This window comes from Camelus dromedarius, chromosome 12 (genome assembly GCF_036321535.1).
Source record: "Camelus dromedarius isolate mCamDro1 chromosome 12, mCamDro1.pat, whole genome shotgun sequence".
NCBI lineage: Eukaryota > Metazoa > Chordata > Mammalia > Artiodactyla > Camelidae > Camelus > Camelus dromedarius.
In genome coordinates this window covers 64,907,663-64,928,239 of record NC_087447.1, presented here as the reverse complement: position 1 = coordinate 64,928,239, position 20,577 = coordinate 64,907,663, and the positions used below count along the sequence as shown (strand labels likewise).

General features: G+C 36.3%; 1 protein-coding gene across 3 annotated transcripts; it reads left to right on the top strand.

Moving 5' to 3' along the window:
- The first annotated feature begins 397 nt into the window (after nt 1-397).
- Nucleotides 398-20,247, top strand: FAM76B (family with sequence similarity 76 member B). Of its 3 annotated transcripts, XR_010383481.1 has the most exons (11): nt 398-819; nt 1,646-1,710; nt 2,576-2,630; nt 3,702-3,857; nt 5,595-5,794; nt 9,011-9,058; nt 9,238-9,318; nt 9,969-10,104; nt 12,733-12,834; nt 15,513-15,638; nt 17,574-20,247. XR_010383481.1 is itself a non-coding variant. In XM_031460608.2 (10 exons), the coding sequence occupies exons 1-10, from the start codon at nt 733-735 to the stop codon at nt 17,661-17,663; spliced, it is 1,017 nt and encodes a 338-aa protein (XP_031316468.1). In that variant the 5' UTR covers nt 400-732; the 3' UTR covers nt 17,664-20,247. The 3 variants fall into 3 exon arrangements, 2 of the variants coding, with proteins under 2 accessions (XP_031316468.1, XP_010976111.1); XM_031460608.2 differs by lacking the exon at nt 15,513-15,638 and having other exon boundaries at nt 400-819; nt 9,972-10,104; XM_010977809.3 differs by lacking the exon at nt 15,513-15,638 and having other exon boundaries at nt 401-819.
- Nucleotides 20,248-20,577: the final 330 nt, after the last annotated feature.

Below are 20,577 nucleotides of genomic sequence, written 5' to 3'. Positions count from 1 at the left end.
CTCCATCTGTCCCTTGGACTAAACGCCGGAGAGAGCGTGAGTTTGACTCGGGGACGCCTCTCCAGGTGAAGTACTTAGCTGTCAGCCAATGACGAATAGAATTAGGAGGGGCTTAGGGATTTGGCCCAATGTAAGTCAAGGGGAAAAAAGAGTAGGGGCAGAGAAAAACCTTCGCAAATAACTGCCCAATTGGATTGGGAAGCGCCCACGCAAACCTGGGACTGGCTGCTACAACTAGCCGCGGCCTTCGGGCGGGGTGTGTTTAAAGTGGATTTCGCGCGCTGAGAACATCGAGCTCTTATTGGCCAGCGACTACCTCCCTTTGTGGGAGCTCCCTGCGTAGCGGGGGTTAGCAGTTGGGCGGGGCGACCGAGTGACGCAGTAGCCTCCCCAGCCAATCAGTGGTGGGGAAGGGAGGCCGAGGAGGAAGCGGATCCGCTGCCGCGCAGCTAAATCGCATCGAACTATCCGCTTCGTCTCCCTCCGCCGCTCTCGGGGCCTAAACGGGAGCGGCTGGGAAGGCGTCACAGGCTGGGCTGGGGCGGAAGTGGAGGCGGAGGGAGACTTCGGCGGCCGCAGGGCCTTGGGTTCTCGCGAAGAGGCCCTGGTGGGCGCAAGGCAGGGGGAGGGGGAGGAGGAGGAGCCCGCGGCCCGGGTGGCGGCGGCAGCCGAGTTCCCCGTAGGGCCCCGCCTCGGAGCGGGCGGCGGTGGAGGAGGAGACTGAGGAGCAGGATGGCGGCCTCGGCCCTGTACGCCTGCACCAAGTGCACCCAGCGCTATCCCTTCGAGGAGCTCTCCCAGGGCCAGCAGCTGTGCAAGGTCCGTGGGCGCTGGGCGGCGGGCGGGCGGGGTTTCCTCGGCCGTAGCCCGAGGGAGCTGGGTTCCCGCTGCATTGCAGCCCCGCTCTCTTCGCCGGCGCCCTGAGGGTTAGGAGCTCTCGCCTCCTCACCCAGAGACCCCCTTATCCGAGATCCTGGGCATCAGCTGGGAAAGCCCCTGAGGGGAAGACAGAGTCCTGCCCTCTCGCAGGCGGCCCTGGAGGGGGCCGGGCCCCAACAGCGTTGAGGGGGTCTCAGGGGTGGGGCTGAGTGAGGCAGCCACCTGTCTATGCCGCAGAGACCCCGGGGTGGAGATGTTTTCATCTCGGTGTTCTGCCTGGTCTGTCCTCTCCTTCCACCGGGAGGCAGGGGACGGTGTTTGCACTTTCTTGCTAGGAACCTGAAGCCGCAAAGCTGATGGCATCCTTCTTCCCTGCCCAGGAAAGCGAAGCGTCTGGTTTGGGAACAGAATGCTCTATGATTTGGAGCTCCTCCCATCCCATTAAAGCCGGGATGCTGTCTGTGAGCAACGGTGCAAAATAATAAGTAGTTTCACATTTAACCAATCCTTGAAATCGGCCCTGACAGCTTAATTTATCGGTAGCGTATCCCTTACATCTAATAAAGACAAAGACACCTACGACTTCCCTAAGGAATTGTGCTGTAATTGGCCACTTATTTGATAAATCACTCAATTGTCTACACTGGGGGGCAGATTTTATTGATATGTTAGGCATTTGACTAGGTTGGGTAATACTTTTCCACCAGAGAAGTGAAATTTGGGACTTTGAGATAAGTAACTGACTAATAACATTGTCTTATTACAGGAATGTCGGATTGCGCATCCTATTGTAAAATGTACTTACTGCAGATCAGAATTTCAACAAGAGAGGTTTGTATACTGAATAGTTTTTGATTGTTAAAGACAAAGTACTGTCATAAGGAATACTTGGGGATTGTAATCCCATATTTGTATTTACACTTTTTTAATAAAATGGTTTAGTTTCTTAAATTTTAAGTCATAAACCTTTTATACATGGTAGTAGAGAGAATGTTGACAAAAAATTAACAGTTATTTTACAGATAGACTATACATGAAGAAACAAAAAATTATTGCATGGAAAATGTACAGCCTTGCTAATGAAAAGTGCAAATAGAAATAGTTGCTGTTAAGTTATTATGAAATAGCAGAGTGTTAGTGTGGACATGGACCTGAGGAAAGATCTGTAGTTAACCAACTACCTTCCAAGAGTGAACTCTAGTAACTTGTTACCAGTGGAGAACACATTTTTTTAACTGGGTGATTCCTATCAGAGCATCAGTGTGCATAGAATAGCTTAAGAGAAGGAAAAAGAATTTCTTCACAAGTAGATGTGAGCATCATAGTAGTGGAGAAGGCCCAGTGGAATGTCAGGTAGGCACTAATGTGTAATGCTGTGCATAAATAGTGGCAAATGTGAAGATTCTGGAACTAGATAGGAAACATGAGGAGTTTTTGTTTTGTTCCCTTTGTCCAAAAATACACAATAAAAATGTATGAAAACATTTAAGTTAATTAAGAGAAGTAAACTTGGATAATATACATCCCTAAAAAGATCCTTATATTTGTACATTTAAAAAAATTTTTGGTCCATGTTAGAGTAAGTTTTGAGTACTACTAAAGCAGATAGTACATTTTGATTGTTTGCCTTAGTTCAGCATTGTGCTAGTTAGAAAGCTGCAGAAATTTCATCATCTATATACAATTTCCTTTTCAGCAAAACTAACACAATTTGTAAGAAGTGTGCTCAAAATGTGAAGCAGTTTGGCACCGTAAGTATGTCTTATATTTTCATGTCATTTTATTGCTAGTGGTCAATTAATGTTTTCACAAAAATGGGCCCTTTTGAAAAACAGATATTGCTATGTTCTTAAATATTTCAAAATACCAAAATATTTCAGGAAATAAATGTTCTGTAGAGTCTGATGGGAAGATAACATGTAAAAAGTCATATTATGTGCATTTTATATGTATTGAATTTCAGAGTTAAATGTATGATTTTATTCTTTAAAGATTCAAACATAGCAAACAAACTCTTGGTAATAGAGAATCTACTTATTTATAAAGTTTGCATAATTATACTTTTCCCCTTCTTCAGAATCTCTTAATTTTTGTGTAGCAGCACAAATGTGGCATTTAATCACAAAGGTTGTGAAATTATCCTTTCTGAATTCTTTATATATATATATATTACAATCATTATTGATATATTACTTTTATGATTAGCCGTATTGTTGACTTTAAGGCTTTCTAAAATTCTGGATTATCTTTTGAATATCAAAGAAAACCAAGGTATGTTATAGTTATGTTGAATATGCTTGTGCCAATTTTTTTTTTTAAGTTGAAAAGTTACATGTGGTATATATTCCTTGCATTTTGTGTCCCTGCATATGATTAAAAGTTGTTACATGTATTTTGAATAAATGATACAGTAATTAAGCTAACAAGATATTAACTTAGTAGAAGTTCATTCCCCCAAATGCTAGATACATAAAACTTTTCTATCAATATGTACCTTTATTTTCATTCATTGAAATCTTTTTCACATGTAGCTTTTGTATTGTATAACATACTATGCAAATTGTAAATATGCTTCTCATGATCTTATTTAACTATTCAGTAGAGTAACAAAAAGTTTCATAAGTTTAGAAATAAACATTAGTAAATGAATAGTAACATAATAAACATCTTTGACTATCTTAGGGCAACGTACTCGACAAAATTTTTTTACCTATTGGTTTCCTTAATTCCTGAAATGTCCTGTATACTGGGTGTATTTTATGCAGCAAAATTTCAATATTTTTAAATATCTCAATTAAAGAAAACATATGTCTGGTTTTCAGCCTAAGCCTTGCCAGTACTGTAACATAATTGCAGCATTTATTGGTACAAAGTGTCAGCGTTGCACAAATTCAGAAAAAAAATATGGACCACCGCAGACCTGTGAACAGTGCAAACAACAATGTGCTTTTGATCGGAAGGAGGAAGGAAGAAGAAAGGTATATTTTATTTATGTTATGACATCTTCTGGAAATTAAGTGAAACACCAAACCAGTTGAAAGTTCTTATAATCAGTAAATCACTGAGGCTCGATATATTCTTGGGTCCCAGAAAGCAGATAGTTAAACGAAAGTGCAGGATCAGAGCTTTTTCTCCTTGTTGGCGTTTCACGTTGATTCACGTTGATCGGTTGAGATTACGATGCTCTAGAACTTATTCTGTTCTGTGGCTATTCTGTGCTGTTTGGTTCTCTAGCATTTGGTGAGGGAGAATTACTGTTTTTAAATCCTTTCAGCTACTTACCCTTTTGCTGGTTACTTGAAGTTACTGGTGTGAAAAAAGTACCTGATGGCACATGCACACGTCTAACTTAAAGTTGGTCATAGGCCTTTTAACTTGGGGCTAACATTTTAAACCATTGTTTGTTTTTCTCTGTTTACAATGACTTAGAATATACATGTATGCATGTGACATTCCTCTGCTGAGGAGCATTCACCAGGCCTGTTGTCCGTCAGTTTCGGTTGATTTGGAGGATGACTGTGTCTTTGAGGGGCTCTGCCAGATCCCTCCACTGCAGTATCGGTACCTTAGTTGTGAGTCATGTCCCTCCAGTGCTTCTTGAGTGATCAAGCAGAAGATAAAAAATTTAATTTTTATAGATTTAGTCTTAATAATTTTGGAAAGAAGTCTCTTTTCCTCCTCCTTGACACACATACATACAATTGGTTCTCATTGTTTGTGGTGTTTTATAAAGTTGCTGCAAACACTGAATCAGTGAATACTGAACTGTTGCTCCTATGGGCAGTACGGGATTAGGTTCCTTCTCTGGTCATGACCTGGTAATCAGTTGATCAGTACCTAATCTTGTTTTGTGTATGTTTTCGTTAAAGACACCTTACTTGGTATATGTCGTTGATTGATTAAATTGAACTCATGCAAACAGCACTGTAGCTATGCCTGAATGAAGCTTATCTAACTCAGGTACTTTTCACATAAGGTACATCACAGCTGCCTTGCACTTAGGAACACTGTACCTCACTTTAGCACTACACTTGGGGACCATTTTAACAGTGAAATCACCAATAAAAAGCACAGATGCAAAAATGGGGTACTAAGTGGACTGTGAAAAGGACCCTTGTTTACAGTATGAGAGCTGAAAAAGGCAGTAGAGCATGACCTGTTCAATCTCAGCTGGAAACATCTGTGGTCAAGCTACACATATTTCTTGCTGCTCTGTGCATGTGGGTGAATGATCCCGAAAGTAATGCAAGTTGATTTTGAGATTTTAGCAAGTAGGTGGTGAATCTGAAAATACAAAATCTGCGAGTGAGAATCGACTCTGTCATTCAAACTCTCCTTTTTTTCTGTAAATTAACAATTTTACTGTAGTGGGAAATACTTTGTCATTTTAGTAATTACACAGTAGTTTAAGAATTCAGGCTCGTGCCTAAAGTTTCTTTCAAATATATCATCAATTTATGATTATTTTACAGAAATAAGAAAACAAAGTTTCTCTCTCCAAAGTTAAAAATGCCTCAAAACTAATGAAATCCCATATATTATCCATTCTAACTTTATGATCCTCCAAACAAGCATTTCCCCAAGTTTTAGAAAAGTGTAATTTTACAACAATCTCTGTGTGTATGTGAAATATATCAGTTGAGCAGTTTACCTGGTTTCAGTTCGAGCCAGTTTACAGATGCATTTCATCTAACGTAAATATTTTCTTTAAAAAGGTTGATGGGAAGTTATTATGCTGGCTCTGTACTTTATCATACAAGAGAGTTTTACAGAAGACAAAAGAACAAAGGAAGAGCCTGGGATCTTCACATTCGAATTCATCATCTTCATCTCTTACTGAGAAAGACCAGCATCATTCAAAACATCATCACCACCATCATCACCATCACCATCGTCACAGCAGTAGCCATCACAAGTAAGTAGTTTGGAAATCGTGTTTTCCAAAGTCCTCCCTGGCATTTTAATGCCTACATTGGCGTTTTAACTTTTTGCAGATACGAGTTCTTTACTAGTCTAGTTTCTGTTGTACATGGTAAGCTTAAGTGTCTAGGGCTGTTTCCCACTTTTTTTTTGGTGTATAAAATTACACATAATGAGTGTGTTTACCTGTTTACCACCCATATAAAGATAGGACATCTGGGGAATTACAATGTAAAATTATGATCATATAATAAAGTCAAAATATAAGTACATCAGAGTTATTACTTCATTGATTCATGTTACCAAAAGCCTCAGTTTTCTTTTTTTATTCAAATAATTGTTAGGATTTTAATGTAAAATTATTATGATTTACCTCAGTTACTGTTGTTTTAGCTAAAACCAATTTAAACCAGTAAGTAGGAAATGTATTTGGTATCTTTGGAGAACAGATTGTAACATTATCGTTTGTGACCATGGTAGAAGCATTCTAAATCTAGGTTCCCCAAGTCTGAGAGGTATTCCCTTTAACTAGTGGTATCTTCCTTTTCTTAAAAAACACAGACAGGGACTCTATTTGAATATAAACAACTACAACAACTACTTGGACTTTACAGTGCCTTGGGGGGAAACGTCATACAATAGTAATACCATAACCCTTAACATTTGTAAAGGTTTTTTTTTTAAGTGTGGCTTCAGTCTCCACAGACAAATCAAGAATGTTGAAACAAATTAAACACAAAAATTAAAACAAAAAAAAGGATATGATACGCTGATTTTCAGAAGAATTCAGTGTCTTTTTTCCCAAATTTCTCTGAGTCCTTTTAAGTTCTAGATACTTAAAACATAATTTTATTTACAGAACACTGATGCCTGCCACAGTTAGGAACACATGGTGATATTTGTGGAGTGTAACATAGTTCTGTCTAATTAACAGCACTTGGTTCTAAATTATAGGCGAGCACACATTACACTAGGTGATGGCGGTTTACTGAGGCACGGATGTTGTTTGCTTCTCTAGCAGTTTGTCCACTTGCCTCACTGCGCGACTGTAGTGACTTCTAGTTGTAACAGTGGTAGACTGCATAATGACTTCTGGTCTGGCTGTTGTGAAGAAATCTTGTGATCTGTATATCAGAGTATCCCAAGGAGCAGGGGAACGTAAATCTTCCTTGTTTTTGCTTCTTGTTTTAAGAAAAAATTGGAAAAAAATAACTAACACAATGGTAACTGTCAGACCTGAGACTCAGCTGAAATGCCTCTTTCCCTTGTCGTTTACAGATCAATCTGTTTTAGCGTGATGTGAAAGGATGCACTCAGATTATAAAGATCAGATTTTGTGACAGTAACTTAATCTTTTGAAAGAAGAACAGGTTTCAAAAGTAAAGGGAAAGAAGACTGACTTTGTTTTCCTTTTGATTATTTAAGAAATGCAAATACTATTTTGTATTAGATGAGTAGGCAGCCAGTTTGTGGAGTCCTATCTTGAGTTCAGTAGATAAGGATGAGTATGAGGAGCTTATGTGTTGTGATACATAGTGATGGGGGGTGGAGGGAGGAGGAAACTCAGGTCAGTATGGATCCAGGAATAGCCCACCTCAGAAAGCTAAGATGAGATTCCAGGTGCTTCTGTTAAGATATCATCAATGCGATTGTTCTCACTTTGAGATCTGGATACTGCTATTAATTCATGTGTGACTATATGGCTTCCTGATGCCTTTAGTGAAATTTGTAAAAGAAACAGAACGGCAACTGAATTCCTCAGTAGGGTTGTCGTTCATTGCCAGGTGGAAAGAATAACTCAGGTTGACAGGATTACAGCTGCCGTTTCCCCAACTTGTTATTTATTTATAGCTGATTCTTAAGAACATAGTTCTGTTTCTTACTTTTGCTTTAGAAGTTTCTACAGCTTAAACAATAGTTAATTTTATACACACACACGTGAACATGTACATATTTCTATTGTGTGTATGCTAGCACAGTACTAAATGTTTTTACATATATAACTTATTTAATCCTTACGTTCTCTATAAGGTATGCATTATACCCATTTTACAGGTGAGGGAACTGAGGCTCAGGGATTTTTAAGTAACTTGCAAAAGGTCACACAGCCCAGGTCTTCTAACATCTCTTATATTGTGTATACAGTGGACCTTGAACAACAACAGGTTTGAACTACATAGGTACACTCATATACTGAGAATTTTTTTTTTTTTTTTTTTTTTTTACATACCATAGTTCTACATGACCTGCAGTTGTTCGAATCTGTGGGTGTGGCCCCGCCTATGTGGAGGGCCAACTATAAAGTTATGTGCAGATTTTCGACCGTGCAGAGGATCCGCATCCCTAACCCCCATGCTGTTCAAGGCTCAGCAGTATACATGGTGTCTGGTACATAGGAGATGCTCTGTACGTGTTGAATGAATAGACTAGGGGTTAGTGAAGGACTGGCTAACATGAAAGTACCAGAGAAAAGTATACACAATTCACAGTGAATTATAAAGTAGTTATTAATATTGTGACATAATGGAAAAGATGTAGTATTATAGTGTTAATTATAACTAAAAATAAAAGTAGTTGTTACTCTGAAATTTCCCAGTATTTTCAGCATGTCTTCTCCAGAGTACAGCCTAACGAAAGACTAGAGACTTTGGAGAGGATTCTTAGGAAAAGTAGGAAAGAAAGACATTCAGGTATTTCCTGGTTGAACTTGACACACTATTCTGAGCAACTTGAGTTACTCCAAAGGAATCTCCACACAGGATTATTAGGAAGGCCTTAACTTTAAAGACAAAACATCTTCTGTCTGAATAGTAAGGGCAATCCAAGTAAGATGATTTTCAGACTGTGTAATTGTAGAACCCTGTTTTATAAAACCTGGTAGTTTTCATGCTCATATACTCTAGCCCTTAGTATGATAATCAATTGAATTATGAAAGTCCTGATTAGAAAGAAAATTGTCCCTGTCATTGTACCTTTCTTAAAAAACTTAAGATGGCTAGTAGTCATTTGATTAGAATTTTGGAATCTAATCTTACTGGGATGTGATTTATTCAGTATCTATTAGCTTTAGTCTGAAAACGTAGTTGAACATGTCTTTCTCTGAACAAAAGATTATAAACATATATCATTTGATTCCATTGGGAAGAACGCTGTTAACATGTTGATGTATTAAATAAATGTTATGTGATGATGCCATTTGTGTATTTTTCAGAATCAGCAATCTGAGTCCAGAACAAGAGCAGGGACTATGGAAACAGAGGTAAATATGTTAGCGTATTTTCTGAAGTATTTTTAAAAATGTGACATCCCTTTAACTTTGTTACTTAGGCTTTAGAATGAAATTGATGTTCAATAATCTTTTAGGGGAAGAAGAATAACTTTTCATTTGATGCCTCTACCCTTTTTACTCTAATTATTTTTGTTAATGTTTGGTTTCAGCCATAAATCCTCTGCAGCAATTCAGAATGAAACTCCAAAGAAAAAGCCCAAATTGGAATCTAAGCCATCTAATGGAGATAGGTAAAAATGAATTCCTTTAGTGCTGTGGAAATTCAACTTAGTTGAACGGTTATGGCTGATTGCTGGTTATTACTAGGTGAAAGAAGAGAAACATGTATCTTCTGCATTGACTTCTTTGAGTCACCTAGAAAAGTAAACATAATCAGTTAAAATTTTGAACTTAATTTTGGCAATAAGAAAGTGGCACTGAATTATGCTGTTCTATTGGGGCATAAATTTGGGTTTTGAAAAAAATCTGAATAGAGAACATTCTCTTTATCTTAATTATTCTTCAGTGAAACACAAATCTAATTGTGATATTTGAACTTGACCTGCTTGGAAAATGTTTTTAGATTTAAAGTATTATGAGAGTGACTTTGTTTTAGTTCATTAGCCAAAAGTTTGCTGATGTTACTGTACAAATTGGCTGCCTATTGCTTTACACTAGAAGTATTGACCCCCTAAAAGCTAATACTGAATTATATTTCTGCAGGTGTATGTAATGTGTGCCATTAGTAAGGTAATTTGCCAGTTGCATCCATTTCTGTCAGGTACATATTTTTTTGCATTAGCCTTAAGGATGTTTGTGGAATTGTCTAATTTATGCAATTTGAACACCTGCTAATTTTCCTTCTACTTCACTTAACTGTGTTCTACTTTTTTCTTTTTAGTAGCTCTATAAATCAGTCAGCAGATAGTGGGGGAACAGACAATTTTGTCCTTATAAGTCAACTGAAAGAAGAAGTGATGTCGCTTAAACGTCTCTTACAGCAGAGAGACCAGACCATTTTAGAAAAAGATAAAAAGGTAGGTACATGGTTCACTGAGCCTGGTAAGATTTGCATCTTGACTCGTGCTTGATAGTTGCAAATTTTGTGAGGCTTTGGTTAATAACTTGGTAACGTGTGTTGTGCATGATTCTTACAAGACATAGAAACCCAAATTGGAACCTAAGCCATCTAATTCATAGAATGGTCTTTCAGAATTTTAGTTCTGAGAATTAATTGAGAGCTAATGAGATTTCTAATAATTTCTGAACGTTAGTTTTCAGTAAGCCTGTAATCTAAAAATAGGTCTAATGTCTCAATTTGGAAATGAGATGTAAATGGAGTATTATGTCAGTTCTTTTGATAAAAGAAAGTAGTTGAATAAAGTCTTTGATATACCAATTATGTATTTATTTCAATCGAGATCAAATAACTGACGAAAAGTCATGCTATGGGAGTTTCCTGTGTGGTACTGATGAGCAGCAGGTGTCTAAGATAGGAAGTTAAGTGTACTTATTGGGACTTTATCACTTAGATCAAGAGGAATATCAGATATGTTGTCTGTTTAGTGAAAAGTTCTAACACGTTCTTTGTGCACTTGAGCAGAATTTTACCTCTTTGGGCCTCAATTTTCTCATTTTAAAAATGAGACTATTAACACCATCTCATGGGATGATGGTTGTGATTAAACGAACATGTAGAGTGCTTGTTACGGCTCCGGCATGCAGATGTGCTCATGGCTGCTGTCACTGATGTTTGCTTATCGTGGAGGGTAGAACCTACTTCTGTACTTGTTTCATGGTTCTCGACTATCTGAGGTGACCTATTTCAGTCATCTTACTGCAATAGGAAAACATTAAAAATACAGCTTTTAAAATTATGAACAAGACAGGATTATAGATATGCAGCATATAGATATTGCTGAGTATCCACAGCAGCGCTTGGGTCTGAGTTGGCTTTTACCTCTGGCGTTCAGCAGCTTTATGTTACATTTCCCCACACCTTGGACTGGCATAGGGTAGTTACGAATGGCTTATTTTTTATGGTTCTTTTTGATTAACAACAGAACTTTTTAAACTAGTTTTTATGGAGGTTTGTTTTATGCACAAAATTTTAGAGACATTTCTATTGCACAGAGACAGGTGTATGTGTATTAACCTAGATAAAAGTTGAAGAAAATGGTAAGTTTATTATAAAATATCAGTGATTCCAAAACCAAGTAGGAATGAATTATGGAATTTTGGCTTTTTTTAGATCTTTTCCTTTTCTGTCATGGCTATTCTGTGTTACTGTAGTTAGTTGAAAGTTTTCTGTTTTTGTTAGTTCCTTTTTTCTCTAACAAACACCAATAGGGCTGGAAATTAACAGTATTATAAGAGAAGTAATTGTAAGCCTAAAATAGGTACATATTTACAACTTTTTCTTATAATGTAAATATGAGACAACAAAGTTAGTTTCTTGACTTTATTTCACTTTATTCAGTGACTTCCAGAGCCAGCCATGTACTAGATAATGAGGTTAAAAAGATGAATAAGTAAATAAGACATGATCCTTGTCTTCCATAAATTCATAATCTGGAGGCACCTCACAGTGTAGTGATGAGAGTATCTTAGCTGATCTGTTGTGAACTGGCATTTCAGAACAGGAATTCCTTTGTGATACTGAAAGCAGAATTCAGTTATTCTTTGAATTTGACAAAAGCAAAGGCTTTCATTCAGAAAATCCGAGAATAAGACACCATGACTTCCTTTCTCTGCTGTGCCTCTTTGTTTACTAGCTACTGGGTGATTGCAGAAAAGAATATGCAAACTTTTGAAGCTCACATAATGAAAACCATTTAAAAATAACCAGAAGCTTGCTTCTGCATGGCTCTGATAATGAAATGGTATATCAGCTTGTTTTTTAATGGGAAGTTATAAGATTTTGTATTTTTATATATGTCATTTATATATATTTAGGGAAAAATTGTTACGTAGCTGTCACTGCTTCTTCAAACCACTTACGTTTCTCTTACGTTTATCTAATTTAGCCAAAAATTTTTAAAGTAACTCCCTTTCCTTTCTCATTCCATGTTAGTGTATTTCTGTGCTTTGGTCTCCATTTTTACCTCAAATCTTAGGTGGTATTGGATAATTCTGGCTGTAAATTTAAAAATAAAAGCAATATATAGCTCTTGGTTGATAAAACTGTTCCTCTGTGTACTTGCCCAATGTGAAACCTTTTTTCTTTTATCATTGGAAAAATTATTTTAATCTGAAACCAGTTTTAATGTTTACTTTGTTTGTATATAATGTGAAGTATGTTTTAATTGAAGCATTTTCCAAGGTATTAACCATTAAGCTTTCCTGTTGGCATACCCCAGTTGTCAAAGTGTGTCCAGTGAAGCTGCCTTTAAAAAGAAACAAAAAAGGCAGCTTCTCAAAAGTTTTACTGATGGCTCAATATTTTTCTTAACATTAAAATTTTATTAATGTTAAAGTAAAGTAATAAATTAGATAGGGTTCATCATTTCACCAAACACAGATTCTAGATAAGTTACAAAACTGAGGAAACTGCTGTTAACATACTTAACTTTAATAATGAATCTTGAGTTTATTTTGAAGAATATTTAAAATGGTGTGTGTGTGTGTACACATATCCACATGTATGTATTTTTTAAATCTTTCAGTTAACTGAATTAAAGGCAGACTTTCAGTACCAGGAGTCAAACTTGAGAACAAAGATGAACAGTATGGAAAAAGCTCACAAAGAAACTGTGGAACAACTTCAGGTAAGAGGGTTATTTATGCAGACTGTTAGGCAGAGAGTGCTAAACTTGGTTAACGATATCCGTTCTCTTAGACTGGTATTGGTATCCCTATTTTATGAATATTTAGTGTATTTTCAGTTTTGATTTTGACTTTATAAGTTCCTAATCCTGTTCCCATTAAAAGTTACTCCTTGAAATTACTTGATAGAGGATTCAGTAGATTAATTTTGAAAACTTTTGCCTAAAATTCAAATGGAGTTTTCAGAATATCACTGAAGTAGGTTCAGTTAATCATCAGGTGAAAAGGGAAGAATTAAAGATCAGACTCATGAAACTAAGGTGGAAATAAGGTCTTTAGTACATTGTACAGTTAGTTAGTCTTCCTGTTTCCTCCCAGACAGTGGGAGGACAGGTGGGGGCACAAAACCAGTTTTCAGGGACTTTAAATGGAGAAAATTCATGCTGCATGCAGTGATGCAAAGCCAAAGAGTAAGCTTTAACCTTTGTACTGTGACTTTCAAAGTGCCGGATAGGATTCTGCTGTCTCCACAGGAGGGAGCTTCCAGGGACCTAGGCCAGCCTCGGAGTATACGGCGTATACTCAGTAGGGTTTCAGTGAATAGAGCAACTGAATGGTGATGCCAGGAGTCACCACAGTGACAAAGAGGGTGGTTCCTGAGGGTGGAGAGATGGAGAACATCTAACAGAGATACCGCTTACTCCTTATTGAAGCCTTTTCTCAGCTAGGTTTCATAAATTTAGAAGTCAGACCATACTAAGTTAATTACATGTTCTGTTGATCTATACATTCTGACATTTGTAGAATTAATCTTTGGGTAACAGGGTTTTTAAAGTTCAAAAATTTTAAGTCTAAAAGCATACAAGATGGCAGCACACAGACTTTAGGCTCTTGATGGGAGAGCACAGCTTGGAAGGAAGGAATTAATACTGCCCTGTTTTGTTTGTTTGTTTTTTAAACATTGTACCACCAGCGGGTATTTGCTATTCCTTTTGGTTTTTTGTTCTTCATTCTTTGAAAGTAGCTCAAATTGAGTAAGATTTTAGTGTGGATTTAGGAACCTGTTGAAATTCGAGGTAGAGGTTGCCTAGTCTTAATGCTAATCTTACTGTTAACAAAGAATTTTGAAGAGGAAGCTTTTGTAGAACAGAGTAGGTATTCAGATAATTTGCTGAATGAGTGGCAATTTATGGAACTGCTCGTCTGCCCTCTGTTCTGAGAGATCACCCATTTTATATATTAGACTTCTTATGCATTATTATTGCTCATTAGTTTTATTGTGTTTTATTCATTCAGTTATTAATGCTGAATGATTACTGGAAACAAAATCTTCTCATGGTCATCTCTAGTTTAATGTGATGAAGCCGAAGCATGAGTAAATCCAGAATGACATAACAAAAACTGTGAACGGTACTGAAATATGATCAAACTTAGTACTCCTCGCTGTTCAGGAGAGGAATTCGTTGTTTTATTTTGTAGTTGTGAGCACAGGGGAACCTCTCTTTGACATCTGAGCCTGATTGGTGCCCTAAGCCTATCTTAAGCCTCTTGGTTCATAGCTGCAGTGTCATATTATACAATAATAACTAATAATTATATAGAAGGACACATTTTTCTTCTTTTTAGAAGTATACATACCTAATTTTACGTAGGCTGTCCTTATTTGCTCCTGACAGTCATACTCTGTTGTGGTGTCCTCATTTTACAGATGAAACTGTGCTCACATAGTCAGTCAGAAGTGACATAGAAACCTACATCTTCTGACTCGGATTTAACTGTACTTTCTCCTGTTCTGCACTGGCTCCCACCTCAGGTTACTCAGGTTTTCTCCTTGGTCTTTGTTGTCAGACCACTTCCCTGTATCATTTGTGTTACTGCTGGTGACATTCTGTCACGGTTATGTATCCTCTTTTAACCCCACTTCCTTTAGCAACCAAGTACTAGTAAGGTTCTCTGCCTAAGTGAATGAACATAGTGGACAGTTTTTCTTTTTGTGGTAAGAAACTGAACCCTGAAGCAGAAAATTTACCTTGTTCTAATAGCTCTCAAAACATTTTAAACTACCAAACATGGAAAATAAGCACTGAGCATCACAAGAAAAAAACTGTCCAAAATATATATATGTATTTATCTCCAAACCCTAAAACCTAACCAACCAAACAAAAACTATCTAAAATATCAAGACTATCAAATAAAAAATGTACCTTCACTTAGAAGACAAGTTGATGAAAGGAGAAAGGGGACTAACACTCGAGCACCTGCTACCTACCAGCCATGGGGGGGCTCAGTATTTTGTGTGTTCGGCTAGTTCTTCTAGTTCCTGTCGAGGTAGATGGAGTTTCTGTTTTCTATACAAGAAAATAAGACTCCAGATTGCTAGCAGATAAGTAGCAGAGCCGGGATTGAAAGCAGGATCTGTGTGATTCTTTATCTACATATTCTTTCCTAATTTAGGACAGCATTTCTAAACATTTTTAACTTAACTTATGCTTGAGAGTTCTTAAATAATTGATTTTTGCATGGTGCATAATAAAGAAGTAACATTAGGATAAAAGTGTTTAATATGTATATATTAAATACTACATAAACTACAAAGTATGTATTTTAAATGTACTAAGAATAAGACAGATTTGGACTTACTTCCATTTAATAACTGATGCACTGTTTATTTTTCTTAAAGGCCTTTTTACATAATTTATCAGCAAATAAACTTATTAGTGACGTGATTAGGAGACTGAATATATAAGTGCAGATTGAAAATTAGCTGCTAAAGAATTAAAAGGAAAAGCATCTTTCAATACCTGAGGTTTGAGTTCTTGTATTTCATACTTTAAATTTGAAAATTATAAACTCACTGATTTTTTAAAACATTTCTTAATGATGAGAGAGAAACAATAATTTGAAAATTCATTTTGAATGATTTGGTATGCCATTATAAATGCTTTTCTATAAATACAACTGACAGATCTGACAGATCTCTTGAGGCAAATTTGTAGGCATTGCCCTTGTTTTAACCCCTTCATTAATTTGTATTTTAAAGTTTCTGTTTAAGATTCCTTTTTTTAGCCAGTGAATCTATTATAGTTATAAATTAAATAATACGTAGCTAAGAATAAAAAGAAAACAACTTGGAACTACCACGTTGACTAGCATTGGTCAGCTGAGTGGTGTATCAGTTGATCACATGTGTGCGCACTTGACTTCTGCTAACTGCCAGGCATTCTTGGTGATTTGTCCTGTGAGTTTCTCACAGTTTAGTTTTAAAGGGAAAATAAAAATCCTTTAAAATTCTTGATGGTTTTCTAAATTTGAAATTGAACTGGAAACTCTTTAATTACCACCTTAATTATTTAATAACATTGAATAGAGAAATGCTGTTAATCATGCAGTTGAGCATAGAAAATGATTTGACTTGCAAATATAAGAGATCTCTAAGAGTAGGTGCATTTTGGAGGTCATAGGTATTAATTAGGGAGAGTTTGATTGGAGAAAGGGTGGGAGAGTGGAGGTACAAAGCTTGGAAAAGATTAATATTTCATGACACTGCTTTAAGATGGTATAGAGACAAGGCAAAATGTTATCTTGCCATACAAAGGCTAAAATTAGACTAGAAGATGAAGCACTGAGGTTAAAAGATGTCTGGATAGTGAAGAAATCTTGAGACCTGTGGAGGAAATTGGTTTTCAAACATAAACCAGAGGATATCTTTTGAAATTTTGTTATTTTTATGGCGGTGCTCAGATTCCAAACTGTTGCCAACATTCTCTCTATTTTGGCTCAGAAACTCCAAAAGCGTTTGCACATGAATGTATTTGTATATAGGAGAGTTCTTTATTATCTACGTTTGAATAGTTAAGAGATTACATAGGGAGACAGACACAGTCACAATATGAAAACGTTCACCAAGGGCCTGCCCGCATTTATACCTTCCTCCTCGCTAAACACTGGTAGCTGTCATAGCACATTGAGGACACTGCCTTGAGGACAGCATCTTTGTCAATGGATGGAGCATTTGAATGACGTGCAAACTCAGTTCAGATTGATGGCAAAGTGACATCTTGAATCTTTGAAAAAAAAATTTCAGCCTTTTGTGAAACTGAAAAGAGCGATGATGTGTAACTGCTGTGTAAATTACATCACAGCGAGTACCAAATAACTGTGTGACAATTAAAGGAACAAAAGACCTGAAAGGGTGGTTCTGACGGGTGCTTCAAAAACAAAAAAATTTGAGTATCATTAAGTTCAGAGAGTAGTCATTTGGCAAAGCGATAAAGTCTGAATATTTTTGCAAAAGGAAAATATATACGCTTATTCTATAATTAGGTAAACATCAAAACAAAATAGTCTGGAAATAATCCTCTCAAGTCATCATGAGTTACTTAGCTTATTAATTATAAAATAATACAGAGTTTCTGTTTCATGCTTTTAAGATAAAGACTAAAATTTTTTTCTCTGTTTGAAATTTTGACCCTCTTTTAAGTGGATTTAGTTTAAGTTGCCTTTGGAACCAATTGTATCTTTGGACAACAATTTATATTAATATTGATATTTACAAAGGGGGCTGATACACCACCAGTCTAGACTTTTCCTTCTGCATATCCAACATTAAAGAGACGAACCTCAATATATCAACTCTTTCATTTATTCTGTTAGTGTTTCAGTGAAATCTTTTTAGTAGTATTTTTCAGCATGACGTAATATTTCAACCGTTTTTAATTGTAAATGTTTTTGTCTCCCACAGGCCAAAAACAGAGAACTACTCAAACAGGTTGCAGCCTTGTCAAAGGGTAAAAAGTTTGACAAAAGTGGAAGCATATTAACATCCCCTTGAGAAAGTAGTTGTTCATTAGTGTTTTTGCTGAAAATGTAAAATTTGAAAAAAAAAATTCTGTGAAGCTCTTAAATTCTGTGTAGTGGGAAAATATTTTTGCACACCATGTCAGTTGGTGTGTTTCCTCTTCACTTTTGTAACTGATAATACAGCATTTTTTAAGTTGTAAAACATTCAAATGGAACTTCAACTGGTTTGAAGTAACTTTTTAATTATTTGATATCCAGGAACTTTTTTGCCAGCAATAGTATTAAAGGGTCGTAAAGGAGCACGTGAGTAGTGCGCTTTACAAAATGCAACATGCAATAACGGGGGCGGTGTGGCCGTAAGAAGTCAGCGGAGCGGGGCGTTTGTTTTTTTTGTTTTACACTACGCTAATTTCAGATAAACAGTTTTCAATTTAGAAATACAGAAACTTTTCAACAAAAATTGCGAACACTGGTTTTTTGGTAATTGTGTTTATACTTTTCATCAACATCAATTTAGGAGGGAATCATGGTGCTTTTATTAAATGGACTTCAGAATATATGTAAATATGTTTTTACAAGTTACATCATTAACATCTCTTAGTAAACTAGTATTTTCATTATTGGCATAGGAATTCATGTTTATTGTACAGTATCCAAGGTAAAATGTGTTTTGTTTTGTAAAAACTACTGTAGATTTTTACTTACAAGTGCCTTTTTGCCACCTAATGTTTTTATTTATAGGAATGCTGATCTTTTTGTACATACAGTTGTTTTAAAATCATGTTTAATAAATGTTTGTATATAACTGCATATGTACAGAAGCCTATTTCAAAAGGAAATCAAAGTTGCTAGTAAAACGTTTGAGGTTGCATTGAGAACGGTTAATGCATATAGACTTTAGATGATTTTGTGGTTGGTTTCTGTGTGATACGGGAAGCTGTTGGTCATTGAATTCATTGAGTTATGTCAAAATACTTCCCCAAAGATTTCATATTAAATCACTTCTGATAGAGTAACTTTATTTTTTATGTCATATGGCTTCATGTTCATATTTTGTGGGTTACATGTTTTACTTTATTTTTCTTTTATTAAAATTCTAAAAAAATTAATAGTTTTTCTGCAGTGGTCCATATATCTGCTTTCCCTATAGTATATGGTTATCTAAGTTAATATTTATGTACACCATACTTAATTTGTAAGTTTAAAGCAAATCTGGAAAAGTTAAATATCTTTTAAATCAATCTGTGATTATCTTTTAATAAATTGGAATCTACTGTAAGATTCAGGCACTATTTATAAGAAAATTATATCAGAGTCTTTAAAATTGTCTATAAAAGGTAAAGGTAGGATGGGGATAGATTAGGAGAAGTTATTGACTAATTATATTCTGATCCAGTGGTTTTAGCCTGTAGTCTAGAATTGATCTCCTACTTAATAAATGCCAGTTCAGACTTTCAGTTCAGTGTTAAAGCAGCAGGCATTGCTGGATGTACTCTGTAGAGTAGGTTAGCTCCTTCTCTTAGGAGTTTATGGACAAGGATAAATTTGTTTCAAGTAAACTGTTAATAAGTTTATCACATTTGAAGATACGTGTTTAAACAAGCATGGATTGTGAATAGCCTATCAAAGACTCTCCTCAGAACACAGGGTAACGGTAATGTTTTTAATATAATTCGTGTTTCAGTAGGTTATCCCTATAGTGATTCGTTACAAAGTGATATCAGATAATTCTTTGTCCAATTTGAAAACATAATTCAGGGTAATTTTCCAGGGACAGCGAAATACTGAATCAGTCAGTCATGGAAAAACTTAACCAGTTTATTTTTATGAGGTCTTCATGCAATAATCTTCCTAAATTTAGTATTCTCAACAATGATATATGATACCTTCTTATGAGAGATTTTAATGTTTGTAGGATTTGCTAAATTCATAATACAGTTATTACATTTCTTTAAAATTTATAATGTTTGTATTCTGGTTTCATAGCCATTTGTCAATCCACAGTGGTCATTATGGTTTTAAAATAAACTGTGTAATAGTTCTTACACCTTGTTGGAGCTGCTACAAAAGAAAGGTGGCCCTTCCCTGTTTCGTAGATAACAGATAAAAAATTGAAATCAGTCGAAATGATTAAGCTTTGTAAATTCCAAGGCTAAAACCTTCTAGGGGCTTCCCAATATTTAGTCCTAATTGAATGCCCTCTCTTTATTCCATGACCTTATTTTATAACTTAATTATTTTGCAATTGTATAAACTAGTCATTGAGTCCCAGTCCTGGATCTTAGCGTATTGACATAATGAGCGATATTCTCAGTGTGGACCTGTAAGGAGGTACTCTGGTGTGCCGTATTGTGCTTTTTTAGCCTGTTTTCAGCCATTGATTAGCATTTACCAGTGAGGGTCATTTGGGCTCCGGTTATTTATGTATTAATAGCCTGTGAATATTGCAGTCCTTTTTAGATTGTATTGGTCTAAACAAGCATTCTGCAGTGAACCTGTTAAGTTGTTCACATGTATAGACTATTGAAATGCCGTACTTGTACACATCTGACTGTTGGCATTTTGTACTTTTTTCTAAATCCAATATTTCACAATAAAAAACTTGTCAAAAGCTTTGTATTGGTTTCCTATTGCTGCTCTAGCAAATTACCACAAACTTAGTGGCTCAAAACAGCACAATCAATTCTCTTACAGTTCTGGAGGCCCAAAGTCCAAAATCGGTTTCAATGAGCTAAAGTCGAGGTGCTGGCAGGGTTGGTTCCTTCTGGAGGCTCCGGGGCATGTCTGTTGTCTTGCCTTTTCCAGCTTCTGGAGCTGCATTCCTTGCATTCTGTGGCCCTTTGCTTCTTCCTCCATCCTCAAAGCCCGAAGTACAGCATCTTCAAGTCTTTCTGCCCCTGTGGTCATATGGTCTCTCTGGTCATAATGCCGCCCTCTGTTCCCGC

What these genes read in the sequence shown, in the direction of transcription:
- FAM76B (XM_010977809.3), top strand. Translation starts at nt 733, where the DNA reads ATGGCGGCCTCGGCCCTGTACGCCTGCACCAAGTGCACCCAGCGCTAT. An exon ending in ATGTGAAGCAGTTTGGCACC is followed by an intron (nt 2,631 to 3,701) that starts GTAAGTATGTCT and finishes TCTGGTTTTCAG; the next exon opens with CCTAAGCCTTGCCAGTACTG. An exon ending in AAGCCATCTAATGGAGATAG is followed by an intron (nt 9,319 to 9,968) that starts GTAAAAATGAAT and finishes TTTTCTTTTTAG; the next exon opens with TAGCTCTATAAATCAGTCAG.